At 38.7% G+C, this 15,304-nt stretch overlaps 1 protein-coding gene across 1 annotated transcript in view; it reads left to right on the plus strand.

Moving 5' to 3' along the window:
• LOC132206131 (uncharacterized) overlaps positions 1–15,304 on the plus strand; it is a 116,311-nt gene that overhangs the window by 16,743 nt on the left and 84,264 nt on the right. Inside the window, exons 3-4 of the mRNA XM_059638795.1 lie at positions 3,002–4,195; positions 4,529–4,689. Of these exons, the coding sequence (XP_059494778.1) occupies positions 3,002–4,195; positions 4,529–4,689 (1,355 nt within the window). The remainder of the gene's footprint in view (positions 1–3,001; positions 4,196–4,528; positions 4,690–15,304) is intronic.

Raw genomic sequence — 15,304 nt, forward strand, 5'->3', positions numbered from 1 at the left:
TGCTATCAACTGCATACAAAAATTCTGTGATTGATGCTTTGGAGCGCATATCCTGCAGCACCTCAGTTTTCAAATTGTTCTCCCTTTCACAAAACCTCATGATTATCTTGAGTTTTTCAATGTGCTACCATCTCTCTAATGGTTGATTTTAACACTTTCCTGACAACAGACGTCAAAATAATCAGCCTCCAGTCTCATGATTTTTAGCAATATTTGCTATTTTCCAATCTGACAGAAATTTTCCTGAATCTAGCAAGTTTTGAATAAATTGACGCCAGTACATCTTCTACCTTAGCAGCAACATCTTATAAGACTCTAGTATGAAGCCCATCGGGACCTGAAGACTCGTCAGCCTTCTACTTCATCACTTTGCTTAGTCACATGTCAGTAGATAGTCCCCTGCCTTTCAGCCAGAAGCCCTGGCTTCAAGTAACGTTTGCATGACACCAAGTTCCAGGAAGTGACAATCTGCAACAACAGAGAATCTGACCATCATCCTTTGACATTCATTGGAATTACCATCACTGAAGCTGCCACTATGAACATTTTGGGGGCTATCAATGATCAGAAACTGAACTGGATCAGCTGTATAAATACTGTGGCTCCAAAAGCAGCTCAAAAGTTGTGAATTCTACAGCAAGTAACTCAACTGCTGACTCAACAAATCCTGCTCCCCTTTTAGTGTGACAGAATAATGTCCACCTGCCTGACTAAGTGCAGTTCCAGCAACATTCAAGAAGTTTCATGCCACCCAAGACAAAGCAGCCTATCGACCAGCATAAGTGTTTAGTCCCTCAACTAGGATACACAGGGGCAGCAGTGTGTGCCATCTACCAGATAGATTGCAGTAACTCACCAAAGCATCCTTGGCTGTGTCTTCCAAGCCCATGACCTCTACCATCTAGAAAAAGGAAGGAACCAGATGAATGGAAATTCCCTTCAAAGCCACACACCATCCTGACATAGAATTACTTCATCATTCCTTTACTGTTGCTGGATCAAAATGCTGACTTCTTCCCTGACAGTACTTTGGGTACACCTAAACTGCATGACCTGCAGCAGTTAAAGGCAGTGGGCCACCTCTACATATTTAGGGGCAATAAGGGATGGGCAAAAAATGTTGCTGTAGCCAATGAATCCTATATGCAGTGAAATAATAAATTACAAAATGTCCGCTCCAGAAATTGATGGTCAAGAAAAGTACTTTCATAATGGGCCAAATCTAAACATCCCTGTTTCTCATCTTGTAAACTGCTTCTGCAGTGGATCCAATCTCTTCACATCCTTTCTATAATGAAGCTGACAAAACTACTTACAATACTTCAGCAAATAAGAAGTGTAATAAGTGTCTTATAAAATTTCAACTTCACCCTCTTGCTCTTGCACTCTGTGCCCCTGTTAAACCAAGGATACTGTGTGCTTTACTTATTGCTCTCTGCATCAGCCCTGCCACCTTCAGTGACCTGTGCATATATACACTTTTGCTTCTGTAGACCCTTTAAAATTGCATCCCTATTTTGTATTATCTTTCAGTATTTTCCCTACCCACATACATCAGTAACATTTCTCAGCAGTGAAACTCATTGCCACATATCTACCCTCTTCACCAAATTGTCTGTGTCCTTTTGGAGTTTTACACTGTCCTCCTAAGATTAACATATCCTCCTAATGTATATCTTTAATTAATATATATCAGGAAAAGCAAGGTTGCAGTGTCCCTAAGCAGATTGAAGAAGTTGAGATAGTTCTCCTTGGAGAGGAGAAGGTTAAGAGAAGGTCAGATAGATGTTTTCAATATTGTAAGAAGGCTGGATAGAGTAGGTGGTGACAAACTATTTCCATTTATATCATTGTCTCAGATTATAGGGCATATCCAAGCAGTTCTTTTCAGATTTGGTTAAATATAGTTAAGAGAAGTCTCAACAATAACAGTTTGCTTAAGTATGAATATTTATTAGATAATAAGATGAAAAAAGAAAGGAACATTTATTAAGTAAATAAAAGGAATGAAAAAGAAAGGAAAAGAAACAATAAGCTGCACACCGTTCTGCCCATTGGGGACCCCTCAATTGATTGCTGATCTGAAGGTTGAAGTTGTTCTTGGTACCATTCACGATCCTGATCCAAGGTGAGGTCCAGTTACTTGGAATGAAACTCTCTCTCTCTCTCTTATATGGAGTAACAAACAGTCAGTGCAAAAAACAGTACAAAAAAGCAATTTTGATTATGCCATCTTTGGCATATACAGAAATGTTGGCAGGACTCATTCAAGGTCATGCCATTGTCGAAAATCATCAATATGATATTGGTGGTGCACTGAATGAATGGGCCCATTGGATGACACACAGATACCCAATCTTGTGTATTTGTGTGACTAAATAGACATTGAAGGGGAAGGAAAACAATACCTAGTTGAAGACGTCTAGACTGTGAGGTTAGGTGGAAGAATATATGGAAGGATCACAAGTGTTCAAAATTCTTCATGGAATATAAAATTTGAATCCTACTGTTATGTCTGTGATCATCATTAAATCAGATTACACCAGCTCAAGTTGAGAGAAGGAAGATCCATTCACTATTTAATTGAGCTTCTGTACACAGCGAGCACGTTACTTTGGCTTACCTTGTTGTGGGAGGCAAATACTGCAATGAAGAAAGAAAGGAGAATTCAATACACATTTGAAGGAGTATTAATAAAGTTTAGATTTTTGCACCAGCTGAGTTAACTACAGAGTTGTTTCTGCTTATGTCAGAGAAGATTTTCCTAGCCTATGGTCTTAAACTATAACATCATAGAATTTTAGAAACAACAATTGAATACTCTAAGTTAATAAATTTGATTTAGAAAAAAAATGAAGATCACCATTCTAGCTTATTTCTTTCTTAATTCAATAGTATGGAGTGATGTTTTATCATCTAAATCATGCGAAAGTATCAATTGATGATTAAAGTTACTTTTGAAAATAGAACATTTCTGATTTCACTTTTATTTGTATTACAGACGTAAGTGAAACGTTTCTGATGATCAATGGAACTGTGCTAAGATCTCAAATGTCCCTAAGAAACCACAGAATATTGGAATCATTCTTTAATCAAAATGTTGAATCTAGTAAGAAATTAGCCCGTGAGAACAAATTATCAAGATCTTCTAAGTTAGGTTTACTTCATCAAATAGAAGAAAGTGAAAAAAACATGTATGTTGGAAATCATTTAGATCCACGTTTGGCTGATCCAAAAGCATCCAGAATGTCTCATTTAAGTCGACTTAGGCAAAGACCAACCTTTGCTAGAGATAATGGATTTAGTTCACACCTTGGCAGAGCAAACCATCTTCAGTGGAACATTAATGGAGGGAGAACTGGTAAACATAGTCCTTTGAACTTATTCAATTCTGACGATATTCCCCTGCAAAACCATCGACCACCCAAACATCTTAATCATGGGCCTCATCTGACCACAAGTGCTTCCAGTGTTGATAAAAATGTAAAGCATAAAAAGCACAAAGTTATCAAGAGAGTTAGGCGGGGCAACCTCGAAGATCAAATAGAAAATATCAAGCAGGAAGTGAAGTCGACTACAGTTTTTACATTCAAAGAAACAACTACAGACAAACCAAACGTAATGTATGAATTTGATGAACATTACCCAGATATTATAGAACTGAACATTTCTACTCCAGAATCTGAAAATCCACAAACTGTAGTGGAGTCCCCAGAAGTGGAAGTTTCTATGTTTGAAATACCCAGTATTCCTCCAGAAAACAGTGAAATACCTCAAGCCATTATTGAAATGGAAAATAGATCAGATGATAGTTATTCAGAAAAACATAACATTGAGTATGTAATAGCTGAGCAAAAGCCACTGCTAAGGAAAGCACTTGACCCTGGACATTTCAGTAGGTCTATGCAAGATACTGAGATTATTGATGTGGGTAATAATGAAGCATATACAGTTAATATTTCAGATGGGTCTTGGCACAAACCACTAGGTCAGTTCCTGGATAAAGCTGTGCAGAATGAAGTTGAGCCAAATTCTGTAACACAATCCAACACTAAGCTAACTCAACTTGAAATTATTAAACTACTCGAAGATGCATACAAGCAATCTACCGCAGAGACCAATCACACTGAAGAGACCAGTACGACCAGAGTTTCAGAACACCGGACAACCACTCAGGCTGTGGAGAAAGTGGAAGGTAATAAAGATTTAATTCCCCCAGTACATCCCAAGAAAATAATAAAGGAATCAGTTAAAACTTCTTCATCAAATAATTCTAGAATCAAAACAAATGTTGATGATATGTTTGAGACTAAAGTTAATGAAGAAGTGCGAGCAGTAGAACCCAACAAGGATATACAAACTCTGTTTGCTCACGTAATAAGAATAATTAAGATAGATTGTCTGAAACCTAAATTAAAGGCTGCTTGTACAGACCTTCTTACCAAAATAGGACACCTAATGAAGCAGTATGAAGGAAAAGAGTATTTACCTGAACTAGGGTCTTGGAATCCTTCTCTTTTGCGTCCAGACGATAAAGAAGAAGCAGGGGGAAAAGAAACAGATGTATTCCCTCCACCAATATCGCGACCACGACCACAGCCGCGTCCACATCCGCATGCACACAAAGGACATGAAGCAGGAACGTATGTACCGAATTATGCTGAAATGCTTAATACAGAACCGTCAAAGGTAATTATATCAAATTCTTTATATCATATTCTTCCAAAACTCTTTATTTATGTATATATATATAAATTTGTCTTTTTTTAATCTTGCTGATAGCAATTTATTTTAGTGTAATTTCATATCGTGTTTTCATATTCTTCAATATTATTTTCCCTGTAAGAATGAATCCCCATTTTAGACATCTCATTTGCCTTTACATTTATGGTCATCTTTATCAGTGCATTCAATATTCTCACAAATATGTGTGTGAAAAAGTCTCATATCTTTCTATTATGAAGAAATTTGCATTTAGTACTCATTTCCTGCCCATAAACATTACCTTCCGAAATCATAATTGTTGAATAAATCTTTTATGTCCATATTTCCAACATGATATGCTTGTTTATCAGAGGAATTTCATTATGAATGTTTACCGGTGACAGTGTAGTTAAGCTATTTAAGACTGGTAGCAGATCCCTCTGTTTCGTCTCTCTTTGACCTCAATTAGGGATGGGCCATAAATGCTTCCTAGCCAGCGACACCCTTATCCTGTGAATGAATAAAGAAAACAAAACCTTCCATGAGTCTCATTGGTTGTTGCTTAGCCCCTGACGCACCTTAACTTGATTTTTCTCACCCATTTTGGCTTTTTCCATCAGATTGGTCAATCAATCTGGCATCCCTAACAGTTTCTCATCTTTGCTGCTTTTGTCATCCTCCACAAATTGCCAACTTAATCCTAAGTCTTCTTGGACCCTGATTCCATTTCTCTTGGTCTTCTTCCCTAATATTTTGACATCAGGTTGGAGCATTTTGTTTGCTTCCCTTAAGTTATTTCCCTAATCTAGTTCCAGCAATGTTACAGCTCTATGCCCACTTTACCGACATCATGTTTTTCTGCCACCCTGCAACTCTGAGCCTCCATAATGGCCCAGACCCTCTCTATCTTTGTCACGTACATTTAGCGAGCATTTATCAGTCACTGATTGGGCCACAGGCCAGGGGTAGTCAGTGAAAAATATGAATTGTTGGCCATGGTAGTACAAGAATATGCCCTCTCTATATCCTTCCTTGGTTTGTGATACAGCCTGTTGCAGATAAGAGGTAAGTGGCATGCAACAGAATTGAGAGCCACAAGGGCACGTGATAGAGCTCAAGACTCGAGCGATACAAACGGGAATGTGAAAGCATTTGCAAAGGACATGTATGAAGTACAAAAGGATGGTGCCTAATTGCACATGAGAAGAACTACAAATGCTAAAGCTGCATAGTGAAGGATAGCGTAAAAGAGCAACATACACTACTGCAAAGCACAGGGTCCTGTGACATAATGGCATATGATAACTTAAAAACTATGCTACACTGGATATATATTTGAAAGACGTAATAGAAACTGAATCAGTATGGAGCGATAGACAATAAGCAAGATAGCTGGTCCTTGCAATTAAAGCAGTAGGGAATCCAGTGAAAGCAAGTGGTTTTCATAAAGCAATTGACATATAGGATTATAATTTAATATAGAGATGGAATATGCCAGTGGCTGGAGAGCTGATGAAAGCCTTGTGACATCTCTTTCTGAGAAGGCCTGTTGAATTAAGTGTCAACCAAGCACTGAAGTAGACTACAATGGGCATTTCCTTACAATCAGTGACTCAAGGGCCAAGAGTCTTGCCCGGAAAGAACTGCTAGCTCATCAGAGGCTACCTTCAATCCTTCCACAGGGGAAAGCATTATGTTCTGCCCACAATATTGAATTGGTATATATTCCTTGCAACACTTGCTCACCTTGTTTATTTACTTCCTTGACACACTGCCTATTCTTTTCTATACAAAAGTAAAGAGGATAGATCAATCAGAGGACTGCAGAAATGAAAACCAAAGCTATGAGGAGAAAAAGAAACACAATAGCAGCCCACAAAAGAACTTGCAAAATAAACAAGAAGGATAGCCTATCCTCTTTCTATGTACAATGTCATAATTGATTCACTAATGTAAAATAACTTAAAATTATTAAATATTTGCCTTACAGTACAATGGATATCACATTCACATGAAATGTCAGCACAACAAAATGGATAAAGGTGTGTTCTGTGTGAATCATCCCAAGCCACCTTTAATACAGCCACTTATTAAGAAGTCTCACAGTTAATCAAATTCTAAAACAATTGCTGAAACTTTATTGCATGTAGCAACCAAAGTACGACCCCTCAAGTAAGCAGATTAAGCCTCACAACCCAACTTGGCTATTGCCTAATTAATAGTGGAATTTAGCTATGATTCCAGTGAAGAGTGTCTGTATCTGGATGTCAAGGCTTCAGTTGTTGTGCAGTGTTGTTCTTCAAAGTTCTGCTCATGAAGAATCTTGGAGTTAAATTCTAATATTATTTTCTGACGCTCAAGTTTGTGGTGTGATATTATTGATGATGCTTTAGATTCTTTCATTCCAATCATTGATTACACTTTTGGAGTCCTCAAGTCTGTAGATTGCCTTCTTATCAGAAGTAACTTTGCTGTTCCTTGTCTTATTTGGTGTTAGCTGTCTTTTGAAAACCATTTACCTCAGGACATTCCTTCTGCAGACAGTCGTAATTGCTCATACGTCACAAGGCAGCAGGTTATCAAGCAGTATTACCTCCTGTCTCTCAGGAAACAAAAGTCCACACCAAATATCAGAGCATCCCACCCAGACCCATCCCCCTATAATCCAGCTAATCCACATCACCCTGAACACTATGGGCAATTGAACATGGCCAATCCACCTACCCTGTACATCTTTGGACTGTGGAAGGAAACCGGAGGAAACCCACGCAGACATGGGGAGAATGTGCAGACTCCACACAGACAGTCACCCGAGGCCGGAATTGAACCTGGGTCCCTGGCGCTGTGAGGCAGCAGTGCTAGCCACAGTGCCACCATGCCACCCTGCTGCCCTCTCAGGAAACAATTTATTTCAGAAAGAGCTACTCCAGACCCTTTCAATCCATTTATATTCAGTAAAATTCTGAGGTGTGTACATCACAGTGTGCAAATAAAAGAAAGTACAATTGTAAAAAAATAATTTTTCAATCTTGAGGCAACCTGAAAATGTTATAGAGGTAATGCGAGGATCAAAGTAGCTGTCAATGTAAGGAAACTCCTGACACAATGGTTGGTTAACCTTCAGTGAAGCTGAGGGTCTCTCCAGAACAGGTAGCAAATTGTTTCTTCAGTGGCTTATTAATTTTATCTGACTTGGCAGTCTCTTTGTGTGACATTGCAATCACAGTTCTATTGGTATTGGAAAATAAGGCTTTTAGGATGAAAATATATTTTGACACTTATAAAAACAAGATAGATTTCTTTTAGAAAATACCATTTGAGATACAGTGAATAAATAAATCTGAATCATGAAGTTGTAAGTATAGCGTCCTTAGGGGAGGAAAAAAGGATTAGTTTGGACCTATTGTCTGCCACTGAGTTTTTCTTTATTGCTATTCTCAGTCTATTTTTACTGATTGATGGAGATCAATTGCCATGATAAGTTAAATAGCTCCATTAATGTTGTATCATTTGACTTAAAAGTGGCAGATAATGAATTAGAAGGACCTCCGTCTTTTTCTGTTGTATTTCCTAGAGAAGTAGTGATGTGACATAGTCATTGGTTGTTTAATATTCTTGGTCATGGTGAAGGGTGTTGCTGGATGAAGTATCTCTACTTCCTAGATAAAGAACGTTTTTACTCCTGTTAGCTAAGTAGTTCCTGTAAAACCAATTAATATTTTTCAGACGTAACTGTAACACACAATACACTATTTTTTGCCTGTTTTAAGTTTTTCTGATTTTTCATTTCTGCCACTTTCTAATTTATACTATGAGAAACTGTAATGTGGAACTTTTAACTTTTCTTCTAATTTCTTTATTTTTGTACCTAATGTATTTTAATACCAAAGATTATACCTAGGTGCTTTGTACCTAAGCACCTTAAGTGGTGACATTGTACACATTTCATTGCACACCCGTACTTTATACTTAGGTATATGTGACAATAAGTCTAATTCTTTTTCTCTTTCTGCGCTCCTATTTCCTTCTCTGATTCATCTTTTGGACTCCAGAGGTTGTGTTTGATTCTAATCCTTTCTTCATTATTTGCTTTGTTTCTTTTTTTCATTGGCAGAGGAAATCGTTATTAGACTTGTGTTGCCAAGGTTGCAAATGCAACATTGCCATTGCTATGCTGTTATTGGATTTACTTAGAACAGTTTATAATACAGTCATTGCATGATGTCAGTGGTGTGCACAAATTCTATTGTTGTTTGCTGTCAACATTACATTGCAGCAATTTCTGGCCCACTGAGTATCCTGAATGGACAGTGTGACTAAAATATAAATATTATACAGCAGTTAACATTTGATTTTCAACCTGACTATTGCTACCTGTGTATGTTGTAAAATTGCAGTCAATTGTTACCAGTTTCATGGATCAGCAACAAAAGCCTCCACATTTCCCCAGTTAAGGCTGGGTGAACTGTGAATAAAGAAAAATAATTAATTAACAGTATAGCATGTGTTTGCCTGATATGGAATCAGTGGAATTATTTTGTTGGTTGAAGTCCTTAAACTGCAAATCTGTTCTTTGTATATCTGCTGGTGCCTTTGGCATGTGAATGTATTTTTTAGTGAGCTAACTAATCAGTTGAACCGACCTGATCTTTTTAGTTACGTAGATGGCATGAGACCAAAGGTATTCACAACAATGAAAGTGGACATTTTGGTGTTTCTGGGCTGGCTCTGTACCAGCCTCCAAACTTCTGAGTTCTGACCTCTTTCTGCCCATTCTCCAGATCCTTGTTGAATGTCTGTTACTTCCCTAATGCTACCCATTAGCCTTTTTATGATCCCTCTGCTATACACTGTGTTGTTCCTGCTCTTAAGTTTTATATTATACTCCCCTAATCACTTCAAGAACCCACAGATATGCACCAGAAAGTTTCCTGGGGCAATTCAGGTGGCACATCAGTCTTTGGGCTAATTGAGGCCCCTGACTGATCGGTAAATATCAAATAAAGGGGCTCCTGCAGCTCTGGCACAATTTTTTCCCCTGGCAGGAAAAAGCCAGTGCTATGCATGAGGCCTGACAAATCTTGGCCTGGTGACAGAAAAGAGGGAGTATCTCCTTTGCAGACCCTTTGTGCCAAACAGAGAATTATGAAAGCATGATCTGTCCTCGCTGTATTTTCCATCTCCACACCCCTGGCATGCCAGCTGCCATTCCCTAATTACCTCAGTTTCTAGCTGTATTGATGATCATTTTTGAATACCGTCATAGGAATTGCTGTTGCTCCGTGTAGTGCTGCTGGCACCAGGAAACTGCTAGCCATTTGATTGGCTTACAGCTCTTGGAAGTAGACCATCTCAACAGAGGAGGCAGAAGACCCACCTTGAGCTGTGTATTGTCCATCCAGCAGCTAAATTGCTTGAGGTGATCTGGCTAAGATCGCCGTCAGCAATTGGGTAGAATGGGACCCCAATGCAGTCTAAAATCTAAGCTGCCAAGTACATTTCTGGTCAGTGATAACCTTTGGCAGTGTTGATGGTTGAAGATTTCTGGATCATGTTGTGTAGCCTTGATGTCCTATCAGGATCATGCGCAGGCAAAATTAAAGATGAGCTCCAGGAAAACAACATTTTCAAAAATTCATTCACAGAATATGATGACATTAGTAAGACCAGCATTTATTGCCCAATCCCAACCACCCTTGTGAAGTTAATAATGAAGCCTCTTTAATGTCAATCTGAGGCCAACTGCTTTTATAGAATGAATCACAGACTTTTTGATCTAAGTGAGATAAATTGGAGTGTTTGTAAGTGGTGAGAATGTAGGAATTGTAAATGAAGAAAGAGATCTGGGAGTTGAAGTGCATAAGTCATTTCAATCGAGTAAGCATTCCACATTCTAAATGCTTGCTGTGGAAAAGGTTTTTCCTTACACAACAGATGGTAGGAACATAGGAACCGAAGTAAACTATTGAGCCCATTGAGTTTGCTCCATCCTTTAGTGTAATCGTGGCTGATCAAACCTTTCAATGACTTTTACACAATGACTTTTACCCCATAACCCTGGCATAAAGAATTCCAAAGACTCACCACGTTCTAAATAAAAAAAAATTCTCATCATCTCAGTCCTAAATGGTATCCCTCTTATTTTTAAATTGTACCTCCTGGTTATTAACTCCCCGAACAAGTAAAACATCTTACTTGCATGTATCTGCCTATCCCTTTAAATATTTTGTAGATTTCAATTAGATCACTTTTCATTCTTCAAAATTCTAGAGAGTAAAGGCTTGGTTTATTCAATCTCTTCTCATACAGATCCCAGAAACATGAGATAACGCAGTGTGGAGCTGGAGGAACACAGCAGGCAGGTAGCATCAGAGGAGTGGGAAAGTTGACATTTCGGGTCAGGATCTTTCTTCAGAAATGATGGAGTGGGAAGGGAGCTTAGAAATAAATAGAGAGGAGGGGTGTGGCTGAGGAAGGTAGGTGGGATGGTGATAGGCAAGTGCAGGTAGACAGTGGCGGGGATTGGTTGGTGAGGTGGGAGGTGCGGATAGGCAGAGAAGACGGACAGGTTATGTCAGGCCAAGGAAGCAGGAATGAGAGGGAGGGTTGGTCATGGGATGAGGGCAGGGTTGGGGAGATTTTGAAACTGGTAAAGTCCACATTGAGACCATTGGGCTGTAGTCTCCCAAGGCGGAATATGAGGTGTTGCTCCTCCAGTTTCCAGGTGGCATCATTGTGACACTGGAGGAGGCCCAGGATGGACAGGTCACCCAGGGAGTAGGAGGGGGAGTTGAAATGGTTCATGATCGGAAGGTGTTGTTTTTCACTAACAGAGCACTACAAAGAGGTCTACAAGCATCCGGTTGGTCTCACCGATGTAGAGGAGGCCACATCGGGAGCAGCGGATGCAATAGACCTCATTGACATATGTGCAGTGAACCTCTGAATGATGTGAAAGGTTTGTTTTGTGCCTTGAAGGGAGGTGTCGAGGCAGGTCTAGCATTTTCTGCGATTATAGGGAAAGTTGCTAGGCATGGTGGGGGTAGTGGGGAGCATGGAGTGGACACTGGAGTCGCGGAGAGAGCAGTCCCAGTGAAAAGCAGATTGGGGTGGGGGCGAATATATCTTTGGTTGTGGGGTCGGATTGTAGTTGAAGGAAGTGACAGAGAATGATACATTGGATATGGAGGTTAGTGGGGTGATATATGAGAACAAAGGGGATTCCGTCTTTGCTTCTGTTGCGGGGAGGGGATATGATGTTTCTCTTGTTGCTGCGTGGCCTACTATGTTCCTCCATCCCCATATTGTGTACTGTCTGACTCCAGCATCGACAGTTCTTACTATCTCCCAGAAACATGAGCCTTCATGGTACTCCTTCTGTGGCAATAATGACCTTCCTGAGATAAGGAGACTAAAAATTGCAGGTGCGCTCTAACTAAGCTCCTATACACTTGAAACAAGACTTCAGTACTCCTGTGCTCAAATTTTCATGCGATAAAGATTTAAATTTGTTTAGTCTTCCTAATAGCTTGCTGAACCTTCATGTTAGTTTTCAGTGACTTATTGATAAGGATACCCAAGTTGCTTTGCATAACTGTATTTTCCAACCTCTCACCATTTGAAAACGTACCCTGCAGATTTGTTCTTCCTGCCAAATTGGATTATCTCAGCTCTTTTAAAATGATATTCCATGTGCCATTTTTTGCATGATCAATAACCCTGTTCAAATCCTCCTGAAAACACTTTACGCTTTCCATACAACACACTTTTTTGTACAAATTTGAAAATAGTATACTTGGCCCCCATGTCCAAAACATTGATATATATTGTAAACAGCTGGGGCCCAAGTACTAACCCTCACAGTGACCCAATAATCATAGTCTGTCAATGTAAGAGGGTCTCATTTATTGATACTCTCTGCTTTCTGTCTTTTAGCCAATCCTTAATCTGTACCATCATATTATCTTTTATACCATGCACTTTAATTTTGCACAGAAATCACATGACATCAGATTATAATCCAGCAGGTTTATTGAAATCACAAGCTTTCAGAGCACTTCTCCTTGATCTCAAGTGGAGGGAACCACACAGGCACAGAATATATAGGTGGAGAACAATGGCAAAATAATTCCAGTTAATTAAGAATGTCAAGAGATAAGTACAAGTAGTGTTGAGTGGAGTGTCGACAGCTGAATAACAAGTCTTTGCAGGTGATCAATAGTATCAAATAGTGTGAGTAAAAAGTCAACAGTTGAAGAAGGGATTACCTATGAACTGATTAACTAAGGCGAAGGAGATAATTACAAAAATCAAAAATAACATGGTGCTAGAGACAAACAAAATGGCTGGAATAACAGGATAAGTGTCAGAGTCACCATCACCTTGATAACTTGTTATTATCTCTCTACCTTAATTAATTTGTACAGTTTTGGATTATTTGTTACTTTAGTTAGACACTCGTTATGAGACTGATACCTATCATCATTTGAAAATTTGTGATTTGAAATATACCTATTGTTCTATAACCTGGTGTCTGTGACTTCTGACTTTGCCCACCCCAGTCCAACACCAGCACCTCTACATCCTAGCTATAATTTTGCTAACCAATCTCCTGTGGGGATCTTGGCAAAAGTCTTCTGAAAAACCAAATAGAAGACATCCATTGACTCCCTTTAATCAATTTTGTTAATAACGTTCACAGAAAGTTCCAACAAGTTTGCCAAACACAATTTTCCAGTCACAAATCTGTGTTGACATTGCCTAATCAGATCAGTATTTTTCTGAATGTCCATTTACCGCATCCTTTATAATAGAGATTCCATTTTCTCTGCTACTGATATAATGCTGATGGGTCTGCAGTTCCATATTTTGTTTCCCTTGTTCCTATCTTAAATAGTGGGTGGCATTTTCAAATTTCCAATCTGCAGGAATCATTCCACAAATTGTACAAGAGTATCATGAATGTATCAACTATATCTGCAGCCAACTCCTTCAACACTCTGGAGTCTACATTATCAAGTCCTGGGACCTGAGATAACAAGGTGTAGAGTTGGAGGAACACAGCAGGCCAAGCATCATCAGAGGAGCAGGAGAGTTGACATTTCAGGTGAAACGTCAGCTTTCCTGCTCCTCTGAGGCTGCTTGGCCTGCTGTGTTCATCCAACTCTACACCTTGTTATCTCAGATTCTCCAACATCGGCAGTTCCTATAATCTCTGTAACAAGTCCTGAGACCTATCAACTTTCAGCCCATTAATTCTCCTAGCTTTTTTTTTCAACTGCTCATTCTTCGCAGTAACTTAGATCTCTATATTTTTAAAGATTTCCTGCTTCTTCCTCAGTGAAAACAGTCACTAAGTTATCAATTAGCTTTTCTGCCATTTCTCTAATTCCCATTACAAGTTCTGCTAACTCTCCTTTAAATGTATTCAGTCTTCTTAGCAAAACATTTACTTTTTACATACCTGTAGAAGTTTGCAGTCCACTTTAATGGTTTTTGGTAGATTGCATTTATATTCGAGTTTTTCTTTCCATACCAACCCTTGAATTTATTAATATTTCTGGCCACTTTATAAGCCTCTTCTTTTAATCATACGCAATCCCCAAATTCCTTTGTCAGCCATGATTGATTGACCCTTTTTGAATTATTACACTTTTTATACATTTTTAGGAATGTATAATTGCTGTAAGCCACATAATACTTCTTTATAGATTGTCCATGGTCTATGGTACAGGAGTGCCCTTTAATATCCTTTACAAATTCAGCTCAATTAACTTGTGCCTCATGTTTTCATAATTTCCCTTATTTAACTTTAATGCCCTTGCATCAGATTGATCTACTGTACTCTCAAATACAATGTAAAATTCTATCATGCTGTGGTCACTCACACTGAAAGGTTCTTTTACAAAATTATTAATTAACTCTTTTTCATTATATAAAAATATACCCAAAATAACCTGCCCTCCAGTCAACTCTTCAACATGCTGCTCGAGAAAACCATTCTTAAGATACACCAAAAACTTGTCCACTGTGGCTTTAGTGCTCATTTGGTTTATCCAGGCAATGTAGAGATTGAAACCATGTATGATTACAATGTTGCATATGCCACAAGCTTCTCTCATCTATACCATACCCTTCACTACTATTACTATTTGATGACCTGTTGATAACTCCAACCACTGTCTGCAGGCCCTTGCTGTTTCTTAGTTCCACCAAACAGATTCCAACATTGTCCTTCCAATCTGAGATCCTCCCATATCAACGTACTAACCTATCTCATGTTATCAGTGCAACTCTACTTCCTTTTCTTTCTTGTCCATCCTTCCGCAATGTCAAAAATCCTTCAATATTCAATTCCCTGCCCTCGTCACAATGCAGTCATGTTTCTGTAGTGTCATTGATATCATAATCACCTATCTCTATTTGTGCCTATAGATCATCCTGGTATTGTGTTCAGAATGACTGCAGGAGAAAACCATGCTATTCTAAATTTATGAAAATTATTTTGTCTGTGCCATTTTCTCTTTTGAACTATCTATACCTCAACAAGGTAACAATTTTCTTCTCATAGATTAACCCATGACATTTATGTTTATGTGCA

The sequence above is a fragment of the Stegostoma tigrinum genome, chromosome 31 (genome assembly GCF_030684315.1).
Source record: "Stegostoma tigrinum isolate sSteTig4 chromosome 31, sSteTig4.hap1, whole genome shotgun sequence".
Classification (NCBI taxonomy): Eukaryota; Metazoa; Chordata; class Chondrichthyes; order Orectolobiformes; family Stegostomatidae; genus Stegostoma; species Stegostoma tigrinum.